The sequence below is a fragment of the Bolinopsis microptera genome, chromosome 3, assembly GCF_026151205.1.
Source record: "Bolinopsis microptera isolate Bmic1 chromosome 3, MBARI_Bmic_1.0, whole genome shotgun sequence".
Taxonomy (NCBI): domain Eukaryota; kingdom Metazoa; phylum Ctenophora; class Tentaculata; order Lobata; family Bolinopsidae; genus Bolinopsis; species Bolinopsis microptera.
In genome coordinates this window covers 8,244,502-8,268,685 of record NC_087074.1, presented here as the reverse complement: position 1 = coordinate 8,268,685, position 24,184 = coordinate 8,244,502, and the positions used below count along the sequence as shown (strand labels likewise).

At 38.7% G+C, this 24,184-nt stretch overlaps 3 protein-coding genes across 8 annotated transcripts in view; 2 read left to right on the top strand and 1 right to left on the bottom strand.

Moving 5' to 3' along the window:
- LOC134812251 (2-oxoisovalerate dehydrogenase subunit beta, mitochondrial-like) overlaps positions 1-24,184 on the top strand; it is a 704,467-nt gene that overhangs the window by 32,867 nt on the left and 647,416 nt on the right. The gene's annotated exons all lie outside the window — the stretch shown is intronic.
- Positions 1,253-23,950, bottom strand: LOC134813564 (transient receptor potential cation channel subfamily M member-like 2). Of its 6 annotated transcripts, none has more exons than XM_063821393.1 (31): positions 20,675-20,936; positions 15,338-15,429; positions 15,047-15,215; positions 14,746-14,848; positions 14,411-14,458; positions 13,875-13,922; positions 13,646-13,764; positions 13,378-13,506; positions 12,642-12,770; positions 12,397-12,475; positions 12,073-12,217; positions 11,682-11,938; positions 11,211-11,518; positions 10,950-11,053; positions 10,585-10,750; positions 10,163-10,264; positions 9,790-9,884; positions 6,510-6,630; positions 6,087-6,284; positions 5,758-5,931; positions 5,321-5,479; positions 5,022-5,137; positions 4,682-4,826; positions 3,785-4,527; positions 3,454-3,647; positions 3,158-3,292; positions 2,672-2,840; positions 2,404-2,503; positions 2,095-2,207; positions 1,867-1,990; positions 1,323-1,753 (listed from the first exon to the last, which is right to left on the bottom strand). In XM_063821393.1, exons 1-31 carry the CDS (start codon positions 20,855-20,857, stop codon positions 1,622-1,624), a joined length of 4,899 nt encoding a protein of 1,632 aa, XP_063677463.1. In that variant the 5' UTR covers positions 20,858-20,936; the 3' UTR covers positions 1,323-1,621. The 6 variants fall into 6 exon arrangements, with proteins under 6 accessions (XP_063677465.1, XP_063677463.1, XP_063677464.1 ...); XM_063821394.1 differs by lacking the exon at positions 20,675-20,936 and adding an exon at positions 16,186-16,544; XM_063821397.1 differs by lacking the exon at positions 20,675-20,936 and adding an exon at positions 15,763-15,908.
- LOC134813566 (mucin-2-like) lies at positions 7,007-9,035 on the top strand. Its single transcript, XM_063821399.1, has 2 exons — positions 7,007-8,109; positions 8,276-9,035. The coding sequence occupies exons 1-2, from the start codon at positions 7,110-7,112 to the stop codon at positions 8,815-8,817; spliced, it is 1,542 nt and encodes a 513-aa protein (XP_063677469.1). The 5' UTR covers positions 7,007-7,109; the 3' UTR covers positions 8,818-9,035.

The following is a 24,184-nucleotide window of genomic DNA, read 5'->3' as shown; positions in this document are numbered from 1 at the left end:
AAGCATTATTGGATGCGCGCGCGCGACCCAGTAGTGCATCGCGCTACAAGTTAATTAGGTATAATCTACAGTACAGCTGTACTTACACCTACATTCACAAGCATGCAAGCTCACCTGGTCCAATGAGCGGGAAACGGAGGACAAGGTCTGGTGACGTCATAGTCACGTGACCTCATAGGCTCATAATCACGTGACCTCAGACCCAATCAATGATCAATTAGGTTCGGGCATGGTCAGCCCCCTGTCACCCGATCTTGAGATGACGTACGACACCTCGTTTACGCAATCAATGTCTGAAAGGCTACACACGTCGTATATGAGGAGTGAGGACAAAAGCGCGGGTAATTTTGGCACCACTGTAGAGTGGTGCCAAAATCGTTGGGTGGGTTCATGGCTAGAGCCCTTTTTACCGCCGTGAGGCGGGCGCGCGCGCTACTGCAAGCGCAAGGGCTCTGGATAGAGCAAAAATAGTAATGAAAATAGAGCAAAATTAAAAGTTGTTGTTTTGAGTTGTCATACGTTGTATGACCCGCTTGTATCGTACAAACGATAACCCCTCATTTAGCTAATCACGACTTACCTGAGGACCCCAGGCTATTATGTTCATTAACATAATAAAGATTTGGCGGAATGACAGGCTGAGCGCGGCCCAGTAAATCACGACGTAATACTTGACCATTGTTAATGGTTTGGCCCGGCGCGCGCTACTTCGTAGCACTTGTAAAAAGCGGCGCGCTCTACTTCGAAGAAATTTAGACGAGTAACATCCGTCAACGTGACATAATTTTTGATGTTTGGATATCCACCAAGTTTTTCCAGTTTTTGTAAGTCTGTTAGTAATTATATTATTATTAAGCTCAGATCACATAGCTTTACCTGGGGACCCCAGGCTATTATATTATCAATTATGTTCATATATATTTTGGAGCAAAAGTAGGTGTAAAAGTCGCGTAATTTGGCGAAATTCGTAATTTTGAATTTGACGCGAGATTCGTCGGAATGATCACAGGCTGAGCGCCGCCCAGTATTACTATATTAGTAAAGATAAAAGTAGCGATCAGCAATAAGCTAACAAACTAGGTTAGATTTGCCGTTTAATTATGCATGGTAAACTTATACATGAACATGCTACTTACTAGGGCTCTTTTGTTTAAAAAAATTAAAAATCTTCAGATGAGAGTCTAATTGCAATTATGAATTAAGTGCGGAAAAAAGTTAACGCGTAGGGGGGCAAATAAAAGGATGACGGTATAAATATAATTCGTAATTGTAGACAAATTTCGCATAGTATTATAAGTATTTAATCGAATTAAGAAGTCATTTTGATTGTATCACAATTGCATCAATAATACATTATAATACTACAAATTAAAAATAAATACCCAAATATATCAAAAATAAACACAATTTTACCAATACGAGGAAACTGTCTTAAATTTTAAAAACTCTCAAAATGCGCACGACCATACATCATAATTGCAGCAGACAACGCAATGATTATGCATAATCAATATAAATGATACAAAATCAAAAATCGCAGTAAAAGCCGGATATATAATAAATCTTGGTAACACATTTTTTAAAAGTTTATTCATTAAGTCCAAAGTAATATTTCATTTGTTTAAATATTGACGTCGTGTCCAACGTACTGCGATACACGGCGATTGTAGACGACCCTCTCGAAGTAACGTGCATGAATCTTATCTTGGAACATCTCCTTTGTCACTGTCACCCAACCGTATTTGCTGTCAGCCTGAAAAGGGAGATTCAGTGTTAAGAAGTGAGACTAAAATAAAGATTTACTTGTAACTTGTAGGCAGATTGTTAAATTTAGAAAAGACAATAAAAGTAGAAAGAAAGTCTAACCTGGAACTGAACCCCTCTGAGCGCCAGTTCCTCGTCGTCATGGTAACTGGCTATGAAAACCTCGACCCACGCATTATCCGTGTTTAAGTCTGAATCTACAGCTCCTCTTTTGATCAATATACCCCTGATTATATTACGAATAAATTTAAAATCAAGGTTAAAATCGTCCACAAATTCTTACTGTCAAGACTCAAGACCAATGCCGTGTTAATCAACAAAAATTCAAACCTTCTTAATATTTTCTTGAGTTGAATTCTGGCTGAGGCATTTGTGCTTGAGATATGTGAGAACAACTCTTTGATAAATCCACTTGTCAGAGGTTCATCAGCTTTCGAATCTAACTAAAAATAAGAAAATATGATAAAGATAACGGCCTTTAAGTTTAAACTAGAATTATGATTTCGACCCTTAACGTTTTTTCTCGCTGTAAACAGCAAACTAAACACAATATTTGACTGGTAGAAGTTATTCGTCGCTGACAGATTACATTAATCCTATAATAGTTGCTGCTAGCTGTATTAATTCAAAAGTCAGTACCTCAGGAAGATCATAATATCGCTTGTTGGCGGGGTCGGGAAACTCAACCAGCACTTCTAAGGGCGTGTCCAACTTAGGGGCTTCTTCGGGGACCTTGAACCTGCGGGATATTGAGACGAATAGTGTTTTTGTTTCTAAATAATAAATCCGATATAAAAAGAAAATAAACATTGATATTTTTTTTGAGGATCATGGCTACAAAGGATCAATCAAATATACACATTTATCGACTTCTCCCAGTTTATCTCTTATGTAAAATGTGTCAAACCTTGTCAGGATAGGAATAGATTTAAAGTTGGGCCCGTATCTGGGCAGATGACCTCTCCCGAATATCCCAGTTCTTCCTAGTGGATTTCGAGGATAGGACTTCTCGACAGCGTAGTGACCATCATAGCTTGCATTCTTTCCGGACACATTCCAGTCGGTTTCCAATTCCTCTGTGTGAGGTTTGTGTTACTGTTTGTGTTACTGTTTGTGTAACTGTTTGTGTAACTGTTTGTGTAACTGTTTGTGTAACTGTTTGTGTAACTGTTTGTGTAACTGTTTGTGTAACTGTTTGTGTTACTGTTTGTGTTACTGTTTGTGTTACTGTTTGTGTTACTGTTTGTGTTACTGTTTGTGTTACTGTTTGTGTTACTGTTTGTGTTACTGTTTGTGTTACTGTTTGTGTTACTGTTAATTTCTAATTCACATACTAAACTGTATGAATCATAAAATAAAAAGTTAAATTACAAAAAAAAACTAAGAAGTTAACCTTTAACGTCGAGGTTAAGAATGGTCGGCTTGTAGTTAGGGAGACTCATGTTCCAGTCTCTTTTCTCGGAGTTCAAATGAAATCGTACACTGTCACTTCGAGGATAACATGTGTTCTCAAGAATATCGTCCAAATCTGTGCGAGAAAATGATTGGAAGGAATACTACTAATTAGTTCTAACATTTTCAAGATTCACGATACAATTATGATCGATAGTTAATTATAATTATTCGCAGTCTTACTTTTAGCCGATGAAATAAAGCAATACATCATTGATAAAACATTTGGTTGCCTACATTTTTCCATAGGATTGAATCGTCCGGAAGGTGGGGGAGTGGTAGGGGAGGTAAATGTTATCTGGATATCCTCTGCTATAGCGATTAAGCCGTCTATCTCATTCTCATCTAGTTCCTCCTCGTATCCTAACGGTTTTGGAATTTCTCTCTTCAGAGGAGAAACTGATCTGTCGTTCCTGCGATGTTTCTCGGTCCTGAAAAGGAAAATTCTAGCGAAAACTGCTAATATCAAAATATGTTATCTGACATGGAGAAGATAGAAAAGGAAATGTACATACCATTCTGGTCACAAGCGAGTTAAGAATATCCGAATAAAAACGTAAATACTCACTCTGGATCACTACCACGCTCTTTCTGGGCGTCAACCTCAATCTTCTTAATGATATTCCTCAGACACTCCCGCTCCAGCAGTGACATCTGAGCTTTCTTGTACTCGTCGTTCTTCTTCTGAGCCTCTCTCCGTTCGAAAAATTGTGCACTACCGCACGAGCAACACCGCCTCCACAACCACCTTACCAACCGCAGAACATACGCTATAAGACTGAGCGGAAATGGAACCGCCGAGCGTTGCTTGAACTCCATCATCAGATCATACCTCTGCCATTTCCACAGCAAATTGTCCCGATTCTCCACCGTCATTGTCTCATAGGTCTTACTGAAGACAGCAATAAGCAGGTTTAACATGAGCACAGCGGCTAACATCATGTATATGGCAAGGAAGACTTGAACAACTATCCTAGCGTACTGACAAGGCTTGTCTTCGTCACAGGAGAACAAACTGTCGTCTCCCAAACAGGACGAATAGTCTATTTCATCAGCTGTTTCACCGTTCTGTACTTTGATTTTCAGTTTGCAGTAACCAATATTCAACTGATCATCAAGAGTGTCTAACGCTAGTTCTCCAAACAAATGCACGTACGGTCTCCAGATAATGTTCCAAAGGTTGGTAATACCATCTTCCTTTCCGATGGGGAAGATGATCGCTTCAGTAGCAACGCCATAAGCGACAATGAAGATGGCGATGATAAAAATGAAGAAGAGTAAATCGATGAACATTCGAGTTATCGTTGATACCTGGAATAGACTTGTATCACTAATAAAATACATAAATATTTAGATTAGAAAGTAGAAACGTCTTGGTGACATTATGAGATTTGAAAAGGACGAGTAAGTATGACAATTGAGACAACATTTGGGTCATGAAAGTACAGTTGTACTTTCTACTTACTTTGGGTCCCATTTTCGAGTTGATTTGAAGGAATTGAAGAAGTCTTGTAGTAGTAAGAGAGAAGGTCAGGCCCATGAGTGATTTATATGCCACCATATCGTACATCTGATATTTGTCGCCTTTACCAAGCGTAAAATACCCTTGCCTGAAAAATTATTAATCACTGAGAGGGAGGAACAAATAGATATGCAACAATGTGGAAACGACAATTATTGGCGCCATTGATTTAGATTCATTGGCGCTAATAGCAAGATAAATTTGGCTATGGATTCTTCTAAAATCTTCATATTTAATATTTATATTATGCGATATTTTTGTTGCATAGCGAAATAAAACTAACTTGGTCATAACACTAAGAAGCAGAGTGATGAGACTGAAAACGTCGTATTTGTTATACGTATTGGACCAGTAAGAGAAGAGCTTTGCTTTTATCGTCGAGGGCATGCTATGATAAACCTGGTAGACGGTTAATATAAAATGTTTTCTTACGACGTATTTCTTTGATTAAGACTGGAAAAAATGCTACAGCTTCATGGAGAATTGATTAAAACTTGATATAGGACGAATGGACACTGAGAGTGAGTATAATATTCATTCCTATATCTAAAACAATTATCATATGATATTGAGATGTATTACCTGCCGCATCTCAAGAGGAATCGTCGATACCATGTACAGAATGACTGTCAACTCTAGAATGCTGAAGTCTTTAAAGCGGGATCCGAGGAGATATTTTTGATTGCTGTCGTTGAGAACGAGTGCGCAAAAGAACACCATCAGGAATGAGAGGTATATCAGCTGAAATGTGTGTTTGAAAGTTTTACAGCAAAGCAATAAGTTAAAATCAAATCCCAGAGTAATGATAAGATTTCAGCTTCTACAGTAATCATAATGAGGCGCATTTAACCCCAACCATAACCCTTTGACTTATCACAAACACAAGCTAATTTAACTAAAAATAAAAGTACAGCATTATAGAGGATCAGAGGAGAGGAGTTGAGGTTGTATGGTGTATTATTAGCTAAATAGCGTGTAGCTTTGCTAGATAAATTATAAAAATGTATTAATTTTCTTACCAAATTGACGAAATACTTGGTAACAGGTGCCCGATGAAACCAGATGAACTTGAGACAAGCGTAATGAATGCTTCTCATTAGAGACCATGACCGCTTCTTTCTGAGACCCAACTCCGTGTCTCCTTTAGTGAGCTTTTTCTTTTGGCTTATGAACTCGTTCTTCTGTTTTTCTTTCTGAAATAAGTGTTAAATAAGTGTTAAATAACAATACGGCCAGGAATTTAGAAATCTTAATTTAAAATAACGGTTAGGGGATTTTGTATCAAGTATCGATCTTAAGAAGACAGTAGAGACTACAAAAGCATTTTAAAATCGGATCACAAACTAACGATTTCCTCCTCTGAGATAGCAGGTTGAATGATTTTCTTGAATCTCCTGATATCAATGAATATAGGGGTACACAGAATCCCAACCAGAATGTTTGAGTAGCTGGTGTCAGGATCCAAGGATCCCATCCAGCTATCTGTAACGTACTTGTGTACTCCAGGGTGCCCCAGAAACAGGTGCGAGTTCATGAACGCAGCTATCTGAAATAGTGCATGATGAGTTGAGGTTGGAAAAAATAAATAAATAAAATATTCTAGATTTGATAGTTATATTATGAAGACCATTTTGAGGCAATTTGCGAATAAGAACGCGAAACATTTCCTTCAGAATTTGTATAAGCCATGTATTATAACTATGTATTTGCCACGTGTCATTGACATAGTAAAGTACAGCAACGCTCCCCTCGTTGCGCACAGTTACATTACCTCGATGGAAGAGCGGCCTCCCCACGAATAGAACCGGTGCTTGATGAGATCCTGTACCCAGTTAGCATCATAGTTCTCGTTAGTTGTGTCAACTATCTTTATCGCTAAACCTTCCCACTCACTGAACAAAACAGAGGTAATTAATTAACTAACTAATTAAATTTAAGGTAATTGCCTATCAATTGCCTGATTAACATAATTGTGATAATAATAGAAGTTAGCTTATCATATCCTAATAAGCTAATACATACTACATAGTGTATTAGGATGATGTAATGAATAATATGATATATCTGACATTACGTCGTGATCATAATAACTACAAGATTATGACTACAGCGTTTCCTTATTTGGGCTAAGCAGTTCCCCTAGACGTCACACTGAAGGACGTGTTAAATTCTAGGAGTGTTGGATTCTGACGACGTGATAGAAGCCCGACCTCGTCAAACTAGGAGGAGCCAGCTCTCACGACATTATCCGTATCTTAGGGCGGATATTCTGCAGCTAGTATATATAGCGGGAGCTCCACTGAGCTGAACATCAATCTAGTTTACTTCTCTCGATAGTATTTACTACAAAGTTTTAACCGTACTGTTTAACATGTTGCTTGTTATTGCCTGTTTATTTGTTGGAGCATCTGCTCTGGAGGATCTCATGCCTGTTATACTGGAAGGACCAGCCAACTTGACGAGAGGAGTCGGAGAAACTGCTAATTTCCTCTGCAAGGGAGAAGGTAACCCCACTCCTAACGTTATGATCGTGAAAGAGGACACTATATCTGACTTCAACATGTTCAACGTTGGTGGAGCAGGTTTTAGGTCTCTGGAAAGCAAAGTGAGCGTCGAGAGGACTCTCAAGAATGTGGCCCGAACTGATGCCGGATGGTATGTCTGCATCGTATCCAACCAACACGGAGTTACCTTCAGCAGAGCTTACTTGGACGTTAAGGAGGACCCGTGTAAGGGAGTGAGGTGCCCTAAAAGGAAGTTCTGTTCTGCCAACTACGAGACTCTTACCACTGAATGCAGGTGCAAACCTTGTGAAGATTCAACCTACAAACCACTCTGCGCTTCTGACTGTCAGACCTACTTCAACACCTGCCACATGAAGACTCACAGTTGTGAGAACAACATCCCCCTGGCATTTGTTAGCGAAGGAGAATGCAGGATCGACGAACTAGAACTAACTGTACCTGCCACCAGGATTGAGCTGTTCGAGGGAGAGAGCCTGTCTTTAACTGTTTCCCACACTGGTAGTCCCAAACCTACATCTCTTAAATGGGTCAAGATGAGGCAGAACGGAAAACAGAAGATGGTGACTGAAGACAGCGAACACGTTGTACAAGAAGTAACGGAGAAAGACGCTGGAGTCTACAAGGTAATTGCTATGCAATGCAACAACAAGGTCATCTCCAAGGATGTCGAAGTAGTCATACTTCCCAAAGAAGAAGATAACTCCGTTGTTAAACCTACGGAAAAAGTCTGCAAAGTTTTCGGAGATCCCCATGTGCAGACATTTGATGGAAGGACCTATGATTTCATGGGAGCGTGCGACTACGTCTTAGCAATGGATGCCACTGCACACTCGTGGATGATTGTTGGTAAGTTTGAAATACAAAGCCTGATTTCCTATAACTTCTAAAATCATAATTTTATTCTTTCGGAACCCCTATGTTTATTCTCAATATCAAACAGACATACCAAAATTGTAAAATTAGTTCCCATATATCTCAGGATGTACACTTTACTAACAGCAACTTATTTCAGGTCGATTTATGCCATGTGGAAACGGAGTAACCTGTTTGGAGCAGATCACAATTCACCACGACAGAAGCAAGGCACCCCTGATAATCACCAGAGGCTGGATAGTCGCACAGAACGGAGAGAAGTTCCGTCTCAAGAAGAACAAGCCAGTTGATATAGACGACCTGATCGTGAGCTACACCGGATTAACGATAGAGCTGAGCAGCATGGTTCACGGGATAAAACTTCAGTTTGACGGGTTCTGGGGAGTTCAAATCATCGCCAGCCCTGGAGTAGCCACCATGGGACTGTGCGGTAACAACAACGGAGAGGCTGGAGATGACTTGTACCAGGGACGGTTCGGACTCACAGGAGACGATACCAACAAGTTTGGAACAAGCTGGGGCTACAGATACAACTGGTGTAGAGTAGAGGAACCTGTCGGAGAGGTTACCTGCGACAACCAAGCTGAGGTGGAGGAGACTTGCGATAATATCTACAGTCAGAAGCTTTCTCGGAATGTGAAACTCTTATCGGCACTAAGTTCTACAGGGACTCCTGCATAGTGGATGGATGTGCTGCTAAGGTGGAGCGATATGAGGGATCAGCTCTCTGTGCCTACGCTAACTCTATAGCGCAACACTGTCAGGTTGCTGGATTTAAAGTCCCGAGGAACTTTCTCCAGCAGATTGGATGTGGGTCTAAACGAGAGTTCCAGGAAGCTGTCTATAACTCAGGATGTCCCCTTCAAGGTGATCCTCCCTTCCTTGATACCGAATAAACTTTCCAAACCTTCCAGAAACTGACACAGTGAATTTAAGCACTAACTTTGCAGACGCCAAGTTGGAATAATCTGAACATTTTATTTAGTTTTACATTATATTTAAAGAATAATATTGACTACGTTCGAGATTTTCATTTCAGTTTATTGCACAGGATGCAAGATTGAATTTATGAAGTCGAAAGATTTTATGAAATAATTTTAAAGAACTTTTTACCCTAAATTTCTATTTGAAAATATCTTTTTGTCTATAGATTTTTTTACAGCTAAACGATTTTTTTATTTGATGTATGACTATGTAAAATTATTTGGTTTTGTTATTTGATTATTGACTTTTAAAAAAACGTTGACTCATTAATTGTTGTTTTACTTTCCATGTAGGAGCTTGTTAGTTGTTAATACTTAATAACGATTGAAATTAGCGACCATAAAACAATCATCGGGCATGTTAGATAAAACAACATGAACAGTGTACGCAAAGTCGCACAATTTATAACAAACTATCAACCCACTTACAAAATGTAAAAATGTAGAATTTTACTTCTTTTCAACAACTTCTATTAGTTTTTACCATGTACAATGTACATGTAAACTTTTATTTATCGATAAGTTATCGACGATAAAAATAAAGTTCAAAGTATTCCCTAGTTTTTATGTCGTTGCCAGGGAGGTTTCGTCAACTTCAAAATAGAGTATAGATTAGTATAGTGATATATCAGTGTAGTATAGCTATAGTGATATATCAGTGTAGCCTTACCATTTCCATTTTCTCAATTGGACTTTGTCTTCTCCGGTGATTTCTTTTCGTCGTTTCTCTTGGTCAGCTAGCCAACCACATACATGAGCGCATATCTGTAAAACATGGGCTTTTAGATTTCTAATTATCCCATTTTTTAAAATCGCGCTAGCCGATTAATGACCAAATAATTGTGTCGAGACTGGCTGCTGAGTTAAATTAAAATCGTCTGGAAGCCTGCCTAATAGATAACAGATGTCGAATATATGAATTTCATATCGACTATCAGCTATCAACACTAGTCATAGACCATTTACTAGTCGGAGTTGAGCCAATATTTTCTAGCGAGGGTATTATTCGAAGATCTTGCCAACTTTATGATTATGTCACTTACCAAGCTGAGCATGAGCGGAGTTCTGGAGTACCTCCATAAACACTTAGCAACATCGTGTTCGTAGATCAGAACAAAGTACAATACCAGCAGATTCTCTGGATCCTGTACAGGAGAGATTAAGATATGAGATGTTAAGACACCATGCTTTTAAGACACCATGCTTTTAAGACACCATGCTTTTAAGACACCATGCTTTTAAGTCGCCGTGCTTTTAAGACACCATGCTTTTAAGACACCATGCTTTTAAGTCGCCGTGTTTTCTCTATATGACCAGCTGGTCACAATTACGTTACAGCTTTATAAGGTTCCAACTACCATCATTTTCTCAAAACAAAACCGCTATTCATCACTAACTTTATAGCATTTTTTGCGTCTTTTATTGTTTATTTCATTGAGTATTTCAATTTTTTACAGTTAAAAACCTCAAAGTCAGGTAGCGGAGAAACGCCCGGTGGTAGGTCCCCAAGTGTACGTTTGCAGTAGTTAGACATGTTTACTTTCTTGATGTGGTTGTATCCCAACCCACAGCTTAGTATATCCTTCATCAACATTCCTTTCTTGGAGACAACAGCATTGCAAGTCTCTGAACTGAAATCAAGTATATAGATGGACTATGAGTTATAACATTTTATTACTGATCATTAAGTTAGGAATAAGCTCATTAAGTTAAAACGTATCGTAATCAGTATATTTGAAATTTTTACGATTTTCTCCAAGTATTACAAAATAAAATGGTCCTCTTGGAATCGAAAAAGTGAGTCTAAATAGGTAGGAATCTTGTACTTACGGGGTCATTTTCTTAGGACATTTGTAAACTCCCTGACTGATCGTATAGATGACTTTGAAGAAATGCTCATAAATAAAGCTATCGTTAAATTCCTTTATGTTATGCTGAAATTAATAATGGATGTCATTTAGTTTGCAGCTTAAATACGAAATGAAATGCCAAAAAAAGCTGGCTTCGAAAACAGGGATTTGAAACATTAGATTAAACATACATTAGATTAAACATATCTACTGTGTACTGGTACTATTTCTGACTACTTACTGAAACATGCATTTTCATGAGCTTCTTTAGTGGGCTCTTGGCAAGGTGTTTTTTTGAGTTAAGGTAATCCCAGAACCTCTTCTCCGTAAGGTATCTCTTTAAATTAGCTCCTTTTGTCAGAATAGAGGAAGCAAAGTTAATATTTTTGTGCTCGAGAGCAATCCAGAGCAGCTCGTTGAGCTGTTCCATACTGAAGTCTTTACCCTTGAAGAGATGCTCCTCCGCCAGATCCAGTCTGTTCCATCTGATGGCTAGTTCGAGCTGGTTGAACTCTCTCACGTGACGTGAAGTACAGGTGTCCGTGTCCTCTAAAATAGGAGATAGTGTTATTCTCAATTCTTAGTTTTTATTCTTATCTCATTGTTCACTTGGTGAAGAGTAAGATATGAACACGGAGGTTTGGGTTGAAAAAAATCGCGGGATAGTTTCTGATGAAGAGAAAACATTATAAGCTTTAAAAATTGCGGTCACCTTGTGAAGCAGAACCGTCTGAAGTCTGGTCAGAGGAGAGTTGCGTGGAGTCTGGTTCTGCTAACGAGTTTATCAGACCCAACAGTATTGCCTTGTCTATCTTACCAGCATCTGATACGGAGGGGTCCCATATTGTTACCAAATGTTTACTTTTTAATATTATCTTTATCGCATCAAATGCTTGTGTTAAGTTGCCAATCCGATCTCTAGATTTCGTAAAGTGAGTATCAAACTCCCTTTCCAGCTCTTCTAAAAACCTGGGAAGAACATTTGCCATGGGATTGTAATTTTAAAAAGAATATTCGAATAACATTAAGGTGTTGAGAGCCATTTTGGAAATAGGATTCACAATATTATACTTTCTCGACTTGAGATAAGCGTTCAAACTTACTCTGGATCGTCGACCCCATTATGTCGTTGTAAAAGCTGTCTAGCGTTCCCAATAAGATCTGCTGCTCTGCCAGTCCCGTTCATTACCACTATCGGGATCTTATTTTTCACTCTTTCTCCCGCTTCAATCAGAGAGGACAGTCCTCCTGCAGGGGAAGGGGTTTCTCATTCATTGGTCATTAATTATAAATTAATAATTCTTAAAACTATCAAAGAACTATACATTAATATTGCAAGTTAAGCATGGTTATTAAAACTTTTTTTATTAATACAATGTAAATTTTAATCTCGATTACTACTCAATTTGTATTAACTACTAACTAACCCTCTATCAAAATGGTAATGAGGTTGGACTTGGTTGCTTCCTTGAGCTCTTTTTCAAGGTTTATCTTAAAATCACACATCTGAAATGTACATATTGCAAATATCTACTAAAATCTAATAATCATGAACAAAACCAAACTTTGGGCAGCTGTACCACTACTTACACTTGCATACTGACGAGCCACGATATTTAAAATGATCCGAATGAAAACTATGGAAAACTACTGGAAATATAGGATAAATTACCTTGTTAACATGATAGCTTCGGTGTGTACCAAAGTCAGGCAGAAGAAAAGCGGTGTGGTTATGATCTAGAGCGATCTGTCCAGACATTCTGGAACCTTCGGTTACGGTGTAGTTAGCCGGGAACAAACCCTGTAATAAATCAGTTTAAAGTGGCAATAATCAGACAGGTCAGACTGGTTGTGTCAAGCTTCATAAGTTAACATCACCAGTGGTCTGTTCTATGGTCTGTTCTATGGTCTGTTAAAAGTCTGTTCTATGGTCTGTTAAAGTCTGTTCTATGGTCTGTTCTATGGTCTGGTAAAAGTCTGTTCTATGGTGTGTTAAAAGTCTGTTCTATGGTCTGTTCTATGGTCTGTTCTATGGTCTGTTCTATGGTCTGTTAAAGTCTGTTCTATGGTCTGTTCTATGGTCTGGTAAAAGTCTGTTCTATGGTCTGTTAAAAGTCTGTTCTATGGTCTGTTCTATGGTCTGTTCTATGGTCTGTTAAAGTCTGTTCTATGGTCTGGTAAAAGTCTGTTCTATGGTCTGTTAAAAGTCTGTTCTATGGTCTGTTCTATGGTCTGTTCTATGGTCTGTTCTATGGTCTGTTCTATGGTCTGTTCTATGGTCTGTTCTATGGTCTGTTCTATGGTCTGTTCTATGGTCTGTTCTATGGTCTGTTCTATGGTCTGTTCTATGGTCTGTTCTATGGTCTGTTCTATGGTCTGTTCTATGGTCTGTTCTATAGCCTATTCACCTCGCAACTGTCGTACTCAAGTTGGTTCCTATCCCTGATGGTGCCCCAAGCAGCCACTCCTAAAGTTGGGATGGTTTGAGTAAATGTTCTGCGTGTTCCCACCGCCTCACCAACCAACTTGGAAACACCCTGAGATATTAGGTGAAGACACATGAAATATTCTGAAAAACGATGTTGAAAACATCTGACTTTATACCACCACCACGAAAAACTGGCCTCTTAATTACAAGCTTTTAGTGTAATTCTATTGGCTTCCCTGGTAACTTACGCTATCAACACCGCTTGTGATGATCCAGGCCTGAGTAGAGAGAGCTGCCTCTACTAATCCATCTTTTATCTTCTCAATCAGCTCACGCTTTTTGTGGCTATATCTCCTAAATCCGTTGCCTGAACATTTTATAATTATATATAGAATATGTATCAGTATGTTAATGAGAGAAATTTAGCTGGCAAATGGTTCACGGAGTTCATTGCAAAGAATGAATAATTGAACTTACCGTGAGCATCGTTTACGGCATCAGTCTCAACGATTAATCCACCAAGACCTAGAGGGAAGATAAGATCAAATATAGTTGGGGTGATTCAAAAGCGACGCTTCGAGAATGCTTATAACAAAGAATAAATGCTGATAGAATTATGAAGTTGTCTCAAAGTTGGCAAAGTTGCAGAATAAGAAAGACGACTTGCAAAGTTCAAGCAGAGGAGGAAACCAAATAAATCATCTCGTGACAGTACACAGAAAAGATAAGTCATCCATACTGAAAACACTAGATCTGGATATTGGTAAAGAGGTGAACCATATTTTCTGGCACGTAACAGCGATTATTGATAAATCAACCAGCTTTGAGTATCAACGAATAAAAGCATTAATCACTGTCACGTGTCAAAACAAATATGGTTCACTTGTCTACCAGTATCCTTGTATCTCTGGTTCATTGAATTAGTTTAGCAATGATTTTCAAATCTTCTTCGTCAAAGTAATTTATCATATGATCACATTCACTTAGCAGTGATGTTATAGCACAAAACCTACACTGATTTGATTTGTGTACATTGCTTTCTTTATCCTTGCAATTCAGACCTTTGATACGATTATTACGATAAAGATTTTATAACAGAATGTTAAAATGAAGAAACCAATATTTTGGGGGAAAATCAACATTTATGGTGTTTTGAAGAATAAAATTGAATGTAGTAGTTGTACAGCAATACTAAAGTACTAAGGTGATGGGACTACTGCGGACCCTCTACCTAGACATCGAACGCTGTAAGAAGATTACGATCAAACCTCGTTAATAAAATTGAATGAAGGAACAATAAAACCAATTAAACTTCTCATAAGATTAAAGCAATATCAAACAACTCTACCTCCGATGACGACCATGATAAGATAAGTCTTTGGAAGGTTCCACTTGTCTTTGATAAGTTCTCTGATAAGTTTTATATCCGTGTCATGTTGGAACCGTAGGTACTGAACGATTATCATATATCAAAGTTTATCACAACCCACTGCCGTTATGGCATTGATAGTGTAGTAATGAACATTTTGATGACGTATTTAAACAAAGAATTTCCAACATCTGAGACAAACTCTTGAAAGTCAACATCAAGCCAAAGTAATGAAATACAATACAAGGTTTCAAAACGTGTTACTCTGACATGAAGTTACCTTTGGCAATACATCAGCTTCCACTTTAGTAAAGTTTATGTGCCCGAAAGCGTTAGTAGTGAAGGAGGCAGTGCACGTCTCAGTAGTCCACGCTATGGTGGAGTCTGTCTCCGTGGTGCAGGGGAACCTGGTTTTCTCATGATCCTTGTCGTAACGTCCACACTTACATCTGAAAATGGAGCTTTCATTAGCGATTATAGGTCCACGTTTAGAATAACATGCAATTCGTTGTACTGTTTAAGCTTCATCGGTGATCATAATTTATCTGCTCATTGTCTAAGAACTGCTTACAAGGTTGAGTCTTTGTAATCAGTTGGATCCTTTATAAATCTATTGCAGGTCACGCCCTTGAAATGTTTCGTGATCCAATATTCCTTTACGTCCTGAAAATAATATGTTACAGAATTTAGATGTTTATCATAATCATAATAATGAATATTGATTCTTGTATTCTGATCAACATCATCATGGTTCCATCAGCATGGGTATTTGAACTAAAGTGCACCTGATACATCGTGCTCGTGGCGATGCACAAAATATTGGAAGCACGAAATATCGAAGATTGAACTGAGACCCAAATCTAGAGGATAACAATTTTTGCGAGATGACCTTACGAAACATATACGATCGCAAATACAGTCAGACAAGATAAATGAGTACAGTAGCGATTCTACTTTTGCTTGCATAATCAATCTGATTGTAAAACTGATCCTTACCGAAATCAGTATATAATACCGCCCACCAGCGTTAACGTTAAGCGGTCTGAATTGAACCATGAGAACATTCGTGCAAATAAAAGAATAAAACCTCACAATCAATTAACTATTAAGCAAACTAGAATATAAAACAAACGAAACCAGTTTCAGTGTTGAACGTACAATATTACGGTAAATTTGTTAATACAAAGTACAGGTGGTTGTAATCTGATCTATGTATCTGACCAGCTGAAATGCACTGAGGTACGCAACATTCTTGCCAAGGCCTCACAGAAGTCCAGATAACAACTTCTCATTCGTATCACACTTATGCCCGAAGAGATCTGCCTGGGGCCGTCATTCCGTATTCTAAACGAATTGTCCCAAGAAAATATCACAATAAGTCAATATAATATGCCGACCCAACTTGATCTAGAAAATTACCTGTTTTAATAAACCCAACTCTTCGTCCCCCTTCATGTATTTCAGTGCAGCTTTCCATTTAACACCTCTAACTATAGTGTCGTTATACTCTATCTCATCAACAGTCAACTCCGAGTCAGAGTTACCCTGGCAAGACGTGGTTTCGTCGCTGTCGTAAGGGAATTCCTCGCAGCCGTTCATCTTGACAACAACAATACCAACAACAACAGCTGTGAGCTGCTACAGTGACTACCAAACTTCTGGATCACTAGATCGGGGGATCTCGCTAGAGGACTACAGTTTCAAATAACAAGGAAATTCGAGATAGGAATAAGAAAAAGTACTAACGGTTACAGAACAAACAAAGAGGGACTAAAAGTAGGAACTAGAATCTTAGAACTCCGATGTAATAAACAACGAACAGTGCAGTGTTACTATTGAGCTATTCATTTCGTAGTTTGCAAACAATTTTAATTATACCTCGGCTCCTTTAATTAGCAGGTTTCATTGTACCGTACCGCTGTTGCATAAACCGAAATATTAAGATTGAGATTAAGATATACAACTTTTTTTACTACGACCTTGCAGGCATACAAATATCGGTAAAATAACACTCTATTATTTGCTATTTTCCGCTGAATAAGTGGTACCACATTCCTACTCAAACCACACATTTTTTCTGCTCATGCATCCCACAAACTTTGAAAACGTATTATATAACTGATAATTTCGGACCCTGATCTCACGATTACGCAGTTAGATAAGGTTCAGACAGAATTCAGGTTGCTGTGATAAAGGATCATCTTACCTGCAGGGTAGGATTGAATATGACAATGGCCGAGTCGTCGCTGTTCATTAGGTACATAGATCACTGGAGCTGTAACCGAATAAAAGTGAATTCAGAAAATGATGGCCAGCTGGATTGAACCTTGATCATCCAATTTAATAGGTCAGGTGGTATGCTGTCTCAGATTCACGTTCTTATATTCGACACAGGTGTAAACTTACTATGTTGGTTATTTGCTAGGTTGCGCCAGCAGCACTGTTGTAGTTATAGTAAGTCTGTAGTTATGGTATAGTCTGTAAGTATCCATACTCAAGATTAAAGCTGCTCACATTATGATACGGGGAGAAATAGACGGTGATTACATTATAGATCAACTAGGCAGTAGGCAGGGTGGGTTAATCGTTAAATTACCTTCGAATTCATTAAGCCAACGCTGTAAATTCCATTACAAAGTAAATGTGTATGTTCATGAATTTAACAATTTGGCTAAGACAGCTCCCAGAGGCGAACTATTCGTAGTTTATATTGGAAATACGTACATAATAACAATAGTTATTGCAAACCACACCAACAGTTAGCCAGTCGGAAGTTCTCGCCTAAAAGAGGCAAAACAATTATCAAGAAGTTTAACCCATTAGGGACGACGAGTTTTAAAGTTTGCCGATTTTGATGCCGTTTAACACACTAGGTCACATTACAGCAAAAATGAGATATCCAAAAAAGCTAATCTGTATCTCGTTTACTTTAAAAGATACAGCTATGGTCGCATACGACCCACTCGTCCGGGTCGCAAACGACCCATCACGGTTTTTTTGCTTTAACTTCTGAAACAAAGACGTTAGGATAAAATAAAAACTGTAGCATAAGTTAAAAAAATATGGTCAATACTGTGTGACTCCAACTTTTTAAAAATAAAGAATTTGGGTCATTAACGACCCACTCGGCTCACTTGCTTATTACTACATATGTCCATGTTACTTCTTGAATTCAGCTTAAAACATGACATCATAAGTGCAAAATCGCCTCTCAGCAAGTGATAATCATCATAAACTACGAAAAATCGGTAAAATGGGTCATTAGCGACCCACTAGGACCACAAAATTTATTAATTAAATATAATGTTGTCAAACTTTTACAAATATTAGTATGTTATATGTTAAAAAATGTTATATCTTGGTCATTACTCCCGTACGTTGATTTAACTTTTAAAATCGATCAACTGGGTCAATAACGACCCACTCGGAAGTTAAACCACGTTATTAATTATTAGTATCATGCTATTCCACCATCAAGAAAGACACTCGTCGGTCTTAATTCCACGCAAACCACGGGTGGTTGACCACTAGCCCTCCTGAGATTTGGAGTCTCACGGTGATCTGCAGATCACGTCACCTAATCACTGACAAATATAATAATGGGCAGAATTGGATTGATAGGTAGGCGAGTTAATTAGCTGTTAGAACACGACCGTAATGTCGCGAGACAGCAAACAACATGCCTATCTTTTCCCGATCCCTAGAACGTCCAAGAAGAACTATACAACTGCTGGATTCAGATTTCAGATGGCTGCATCTACTCTCTTCGCAGCTTCCTTTCTTTACTTCTTAGGGGCCGTTCATATATTGCGTAATCACTTATTGGACAATTTTTACGCCCCCCCCCCCCCACCACATAGCTATTATGTCAAAATTACACAAGCGTAATCATATGGAAACCCCCCTTGACCCCTTCCCTCTCGGCCGATTACGTAATACTTCTTTTCGTTTTTTAAAAGCTGCTTCGTTGTTGCGGGGTTTGTTACCCACAACGAGGTCTGAGAGATTGCAGGTTGCAGCACCGCCAGCCAGATGGGGGGGGGGGGGGGGCTTTTTCCCTGTCCTTTACAGAGTAGATGTAGCAATCTGAATGCATCAGTTGTTTAGTTATTCTCGTTCTTTCTAGGAACCTCAAACAGTTTGGCATGTTGGATTAGATTATGAAATTTAACCACTCGTCTTTCAGTATTTACCCAAGGTTACAGCATATCTCGTATACTTCGTTCAGGGGATTTTTCTTGAGTGACATGATCTGATCACCGTGGGACCCTGGGTCTCAAGCGGTGGGTTGTAGCAGGTCGTTTACCAAGATTCGAAATTGACGAAAAAGGTAACAGAATCTAATAAGCAACAACAACAGCATGGCTAACCTAGCAAGTTAGGAACGAGGGCCGATTTCCTTTTCTTTTGCGGCACGGCCACGGTCCTTTCGGTACAGATTTCCACGCACCATAGTCAGGACGCAACTCCAGGCATATGCAGTAGTGTTATTCTCGCAGCTCTTTGATGAGTGATGACGGCCCTTCAGTTGGCCCTGGATATCAGAAGGGCTAGTTGTCAGCCACCGTGGTTTGCGTGGAATTAAGACCAACGTGTGTCTTTCTTGATGGTGGAGCAGCATGATACTGATAATTGATGACGTGGTTCAACTTCCAAGTGGGTCGATATTGACCCAGTTGATCGATTTTAAAAGTTAAATCAACGTACAGGAGTAATGACCAAGATATAACATGTTTTTATACTAATATTTGTAAAAGTTTGACAACATTATATTTAATTAATAAATTTTGTGGTCCTAGTGGGTCGCTAATGACCCATTTTACCGATTTTTCGTAGTTTATGATGATTATCACTTGCTGAGAGGCGATTTTGCACTTATGATGTCATGTTTTAAGCTGAATTCAAGAAGTAACATGGACATATGTAGTAATAAGCAAGTGAGCCGAGTGGGTCGTTAATGACCCAAATTCGTTATTTTTTAAAAGTTAGAGTCACACAGTATTGACCATATTTTTTAAACTTATGCTACAGTTTTTATTTTATCCTAACGTCTTTGTTTCAGAAGTTAAAGCCGAAAAACCGTGATGGGTCGTTTGCGACCCGGACGAGTGGGTCGTATGCGACCGCAGTTAGTAAACAGCGTCTAGCTCTGTTTGTGAACATCTGATTATCACGGGCTTTTCATATGTCTCAAGGGAATCGTTGCCCGCAACTATTTTGTCCTCAACAAAATAAGCCTACATAAAGTTTAAATGTCCCAATCAAGGCAAGAAGTTAAGTGAAATATTTTCCAATTATGGCGACTAATTAGCCTAATTATTTAGTTGTTAGTGATTAATTGGGTCTCGACTGGAAAGTCAATAATGTAGCCCAATAAATTTTGAGCATATGTGCGAAAGATTCGTGGCATTTAGTATTTTGGTTTGTCCTCTATAGCCTCTAGAAAAGGTGGGTCGTAAACGACCCTATCGTCCCTAATGGGTTAAAGTGAACCGTAACATAACATCAGATCACATCGAAATGTTCGATGTGGTCGAACAATTAACAAATATACACTATACATTATTATTTTCTTGACGGGACAGGAGGGTGCTGTATGGAATAAGTTTAGTTCAAACCTAGCAAGCAGGGCCAATAAAAATAATGAGTTTGCACTATGCATGAGTCATAGGACATATAACGGCAAGTAACAGTAATCCCGAAACTACCGACAAGGATGATTTCGTCATTAAAATTGCAAAATGACATAGGTTTATCCTAATCATATCAGGTTATATCAAAGTGAGGATTCATAATTTTAAACGAAACCATTATATACATACTATTATATTATACTTGGAATTGGACCAGGCTAAAAGATAACCTTCACCGGATGATGACCAGGCTAGGATATAACCTTCAAACTCACCGGATGTCTAAGAAAATGGTCCCCAGTCTCATGACTCCCCATCAGAACCCGGAATCTCCTCAAAGTTGAAGCAATGGGCATAACACTGCTTCCCAGATGCATACCGTCCTCCACACACACAGTCATATCGTTATCATTGTAACACACGTCACGGTTACTCGTCACGTTATCGTTAGTAGACATTGGAACACAGTATCAGAGGTGTTGGGATGGCCACAGGGTAATTTGTAACATCTTATTCATTATTATTAACCATGGTTCTGGGTGTGGAAGGTGTAGTTAGATAACGTTACCTCGCATTAAGTTGAACTGTCTCACCTGTAAGGCTAAGACATTGCTAATCATGAAAAGAATATTTGAGCAAAACTAGAGCAGGCTCAACCATCAGAGTGAATGTGGATCAAACAAGATATGAATAAACATTAGTCCTTATCTTCAAATGTCACCAAAAAAATATGTCAATTGTAAAAGCTACCGCCCTATTAGGAACACAATCATAAAAACTTTCCCAAAGGAGCACAATATCAGATCACACCGAAAGATCTGATGTGGGCCAAATATACAGTATACATTGTACATTATACATTCATACAATATACACGACAGGGCTCTAATTGATGCCTTGGTCGACATGTATACTATATGATGTATGTGCCTTAAAGAGAAATACCAACAATTATAACTAGAAGCGTCTACTTTCAAATACATACTTGCTCCTCGCGAGTAGATCACGTCTACGTAGAGACGTAGGATCTCGAGCAGCAACAATAGCTGCACCGATCATGAATATTGTAAACTAAATCTCAAGAAGTAACAATTGCGATCACAATTCCTGTACACTGCTGTGTATTATAGATAACAATGTCGCTTCATGAACATTCTCCATCGGGTAAAAGTGTATTGTACCGCCTGATTGGAAGAGTTGTACACTACCAAATATAGGCATTAGGCAGGACACACGAGAAGTTGTTCTGAAATGTTCTGATTGTATGCAAAAATCAGTATTTAGTTTCTAGTTTCGGCACTAGATGATCCTCAAAATTCAGTCTTCACAGTCTGATGTATGGTAATATCTTTGCATATGGATCTAAACACCCAATTAGGCCGAAACTGGATACCAATCAAGTTTCAAGATGAGCAGATCGAGAATTTGAACCGCTCTTCCTACCGTTTTCATCGAGATTGTCTTTGAACATCAAATGACAAATAGGATAAGGTCAGACGAAACAGTTTGACGGCTTGATACAGTTAACATATTAAACTATCACTACAATCCTAACTATCCTAACATATTAAACTATCCTAACTATCCTAACTACTATCAGTGGCGTAACGAAGGGCATCTTAGGGGGGGGGGGGGGGGGCGCAAAATCGTCGTTTAAATGTGGGACAATTTTGAAAAACTTAACTGAGGTACTAGCAAGACTAAGCGTTTTGCTCTAGAAACACACTTTTTAAAAGATTTTACCGGCGTATCCTCTAAAATCGCCTAATTTGTTCAATTTTAGCGAGGGGCGCCAAAAAGGGAGGGGTCGCCAATAGGGAGGCGCATTTTCGGCGGGGGGCGCCAACAGGCAACATTACGCCACTGACTACTATCCTAACATATTAAACTATCCTAACATATTAAACTATCCTAACTACTCAGTATAAACATTAAGAGTCACACGGATATGACTCAAGATAGGTGCAGCTCTCGGCATGCTATATAAAATTATGTAATTAATGTTCACAGACAACAGTTTCAAATCCAAATCTGTAATCTAAAAAATGTTTTCTACTTCATACCTACTTCTACCTACACTTCGTATTTCATATTAAAGAAACCTATGGGGGCAGAATTCACAGAGGAAATGTTGAACGTAGAACATCTATGTTCAAGAAGTTAGGCGCACGGTGCTCGGGAGATTTACAGTACAGTGAGGTTTGTGGCTAAGTTCAACTCACAGAAACGTGTTCAACTAATTTGACGATAATGGTGGTATGATAATTCACGGTGACTATTATGGACAAGAGAATTAAAACACAAAACAATACGGTTGTGGCACGCGCTCAACACCAAACTCTGGTCTCTGACTAGTGGAAAACATGTTTTTGTGGAATAGTATACTATCAATTAAATTGTAATCAGACCATTTTGGTTGAGTTGGACGTCGTAAAATCTCGTGACTGATTACCATACCCACTGCTGACGTAACAAGCTTTAAACTAAAACCTCTGGTGGACTATTACACCTAAATCGATCCAGCATGATCTCGACTTAACTTACTATGCGGTGATTTGAACAATGAAATAATGATACGCACAATAATGTGGAATCGTGGGAATCCTCAAATGCCTTAAATACAATTATAAAGAATAAAATCTAAGCCGTAGTACTAGTTCGTGTAAAAATATTCCTCTATATTACAGGGTGGGCCAAAAGTCAGTGTGCAAACATTGGCCTTAATAGCTCAGTCAATGAGTGCCCAATTGAAATACTTCCTTCTGGTATGACTTAGTACCACCACTGGTTCGAGGAATTTGTCAACTCAAAAAATATTCGCGTTCATTTTTTTCAAATGGAGGTTCATTTTCACATTTATTTGATAGTTTGGATAGTCGGTTCAAGCTAAATGTTATTGAATTGTGTTTGGCCATTCGAATTACGTTTGTCCTGAAAGAATTAGAACTGTAGCTTCTCAGATGACCGAGATATGAAGCATAACGAGTTTATTCATTACGTGTGATCAGGTGATTGGTTTACCTAATCACGTGATAAGGTGACCCCGTTAACTACCCCGTTGAACATTATGGGAATTGTTAAGGGTGCCCAATTAAGGTGTCGTGTCACGGTGTCACATAATCACCCAGTCAATTTTGTTAACGAGATACACAAAATTCTTGATAACTTCGTCATTTCTAATCCGTTTTGCCTCATGTTTTCAGATCATATGCAACATTTGATAATCTACCGTCTCTGAAAAAATTAGGCGTTCAGCATGTTCAGAGAAAACAATATAGGTGTTTTAATATTGAATGGGCGTGGTCTAAAATATTCGAATTTTCAAATTTTGACGACGGAATCCTCGAACCAGTAAGTACAGTATGCCATTTGCAAAGCAACAGCTCTCAAATATAAAACACGGCGGAGGTATAAGACCCAACGTTTGCACACTGACTTTTGGCCCACCCTGTATATTCCCGCTAACCTGTTCCAAGTTTCTCCGGAGAACGGTGAAAGGAATCTGACAATACTGCGACATAACTGAGGAACAACTGGGGAACAACTGCGGTAGTACTAAGGACTATCGTGTAATCTGAAAATCATGTGAAACTCGGATAAAGTCACGTGATTCAAGAACCTCATCAAACATCCCCTCAGGGCTACTCGAGACAAGGTGTGAAGCAATTATGGGACCAATTAGATAGATGAAGGCTTATTATACTAATGTTTAAGCAATAATTAAAGATGGTGTAAAAGTAATTAGGAACGAGGGAGGGGCATTAATTTATTCACTAGCCAGGACA

Bases quoted from the DNA above. Each gene is read 5' to 3' on its own strand.
- LOC134813566 (XM_063821399.1), top strand. From the start codon at position 7,110: ATGTTGCTTGTTATTGCCTGTTTATTTGTTGGAGCATCTGCTCTGGAG. The intron at 8,110-8,275 runs GTAAGTTTGAAA...AACTTATTTCAG, and splicing joins ACACTCGTGGATGATTGTTG to GTCGATTTATGCCATGTGGA.
- LOC134813564 (XM_063821393.1), bottom strand. From the start codon at position 20,857: ATGTCTACTAACGATAACGTGACGAGTAACCGTGACGTGTGTTACAAT. The intron at 12,771-13,377 runs GTGAATAGGCTA...GATTTATTACAG, and splicing joins TTGAGTACGACAGTTGCGAG to GGTTTGTTCCCGGCTAACTA. The intron at 3,648-3,784 runs GTGAGTATTTAC...TTTCCTTTTCAG, and splicing joins GAGCGTGGTAGTGATCCAGA to GACCGAGAAACATCGCAGGA.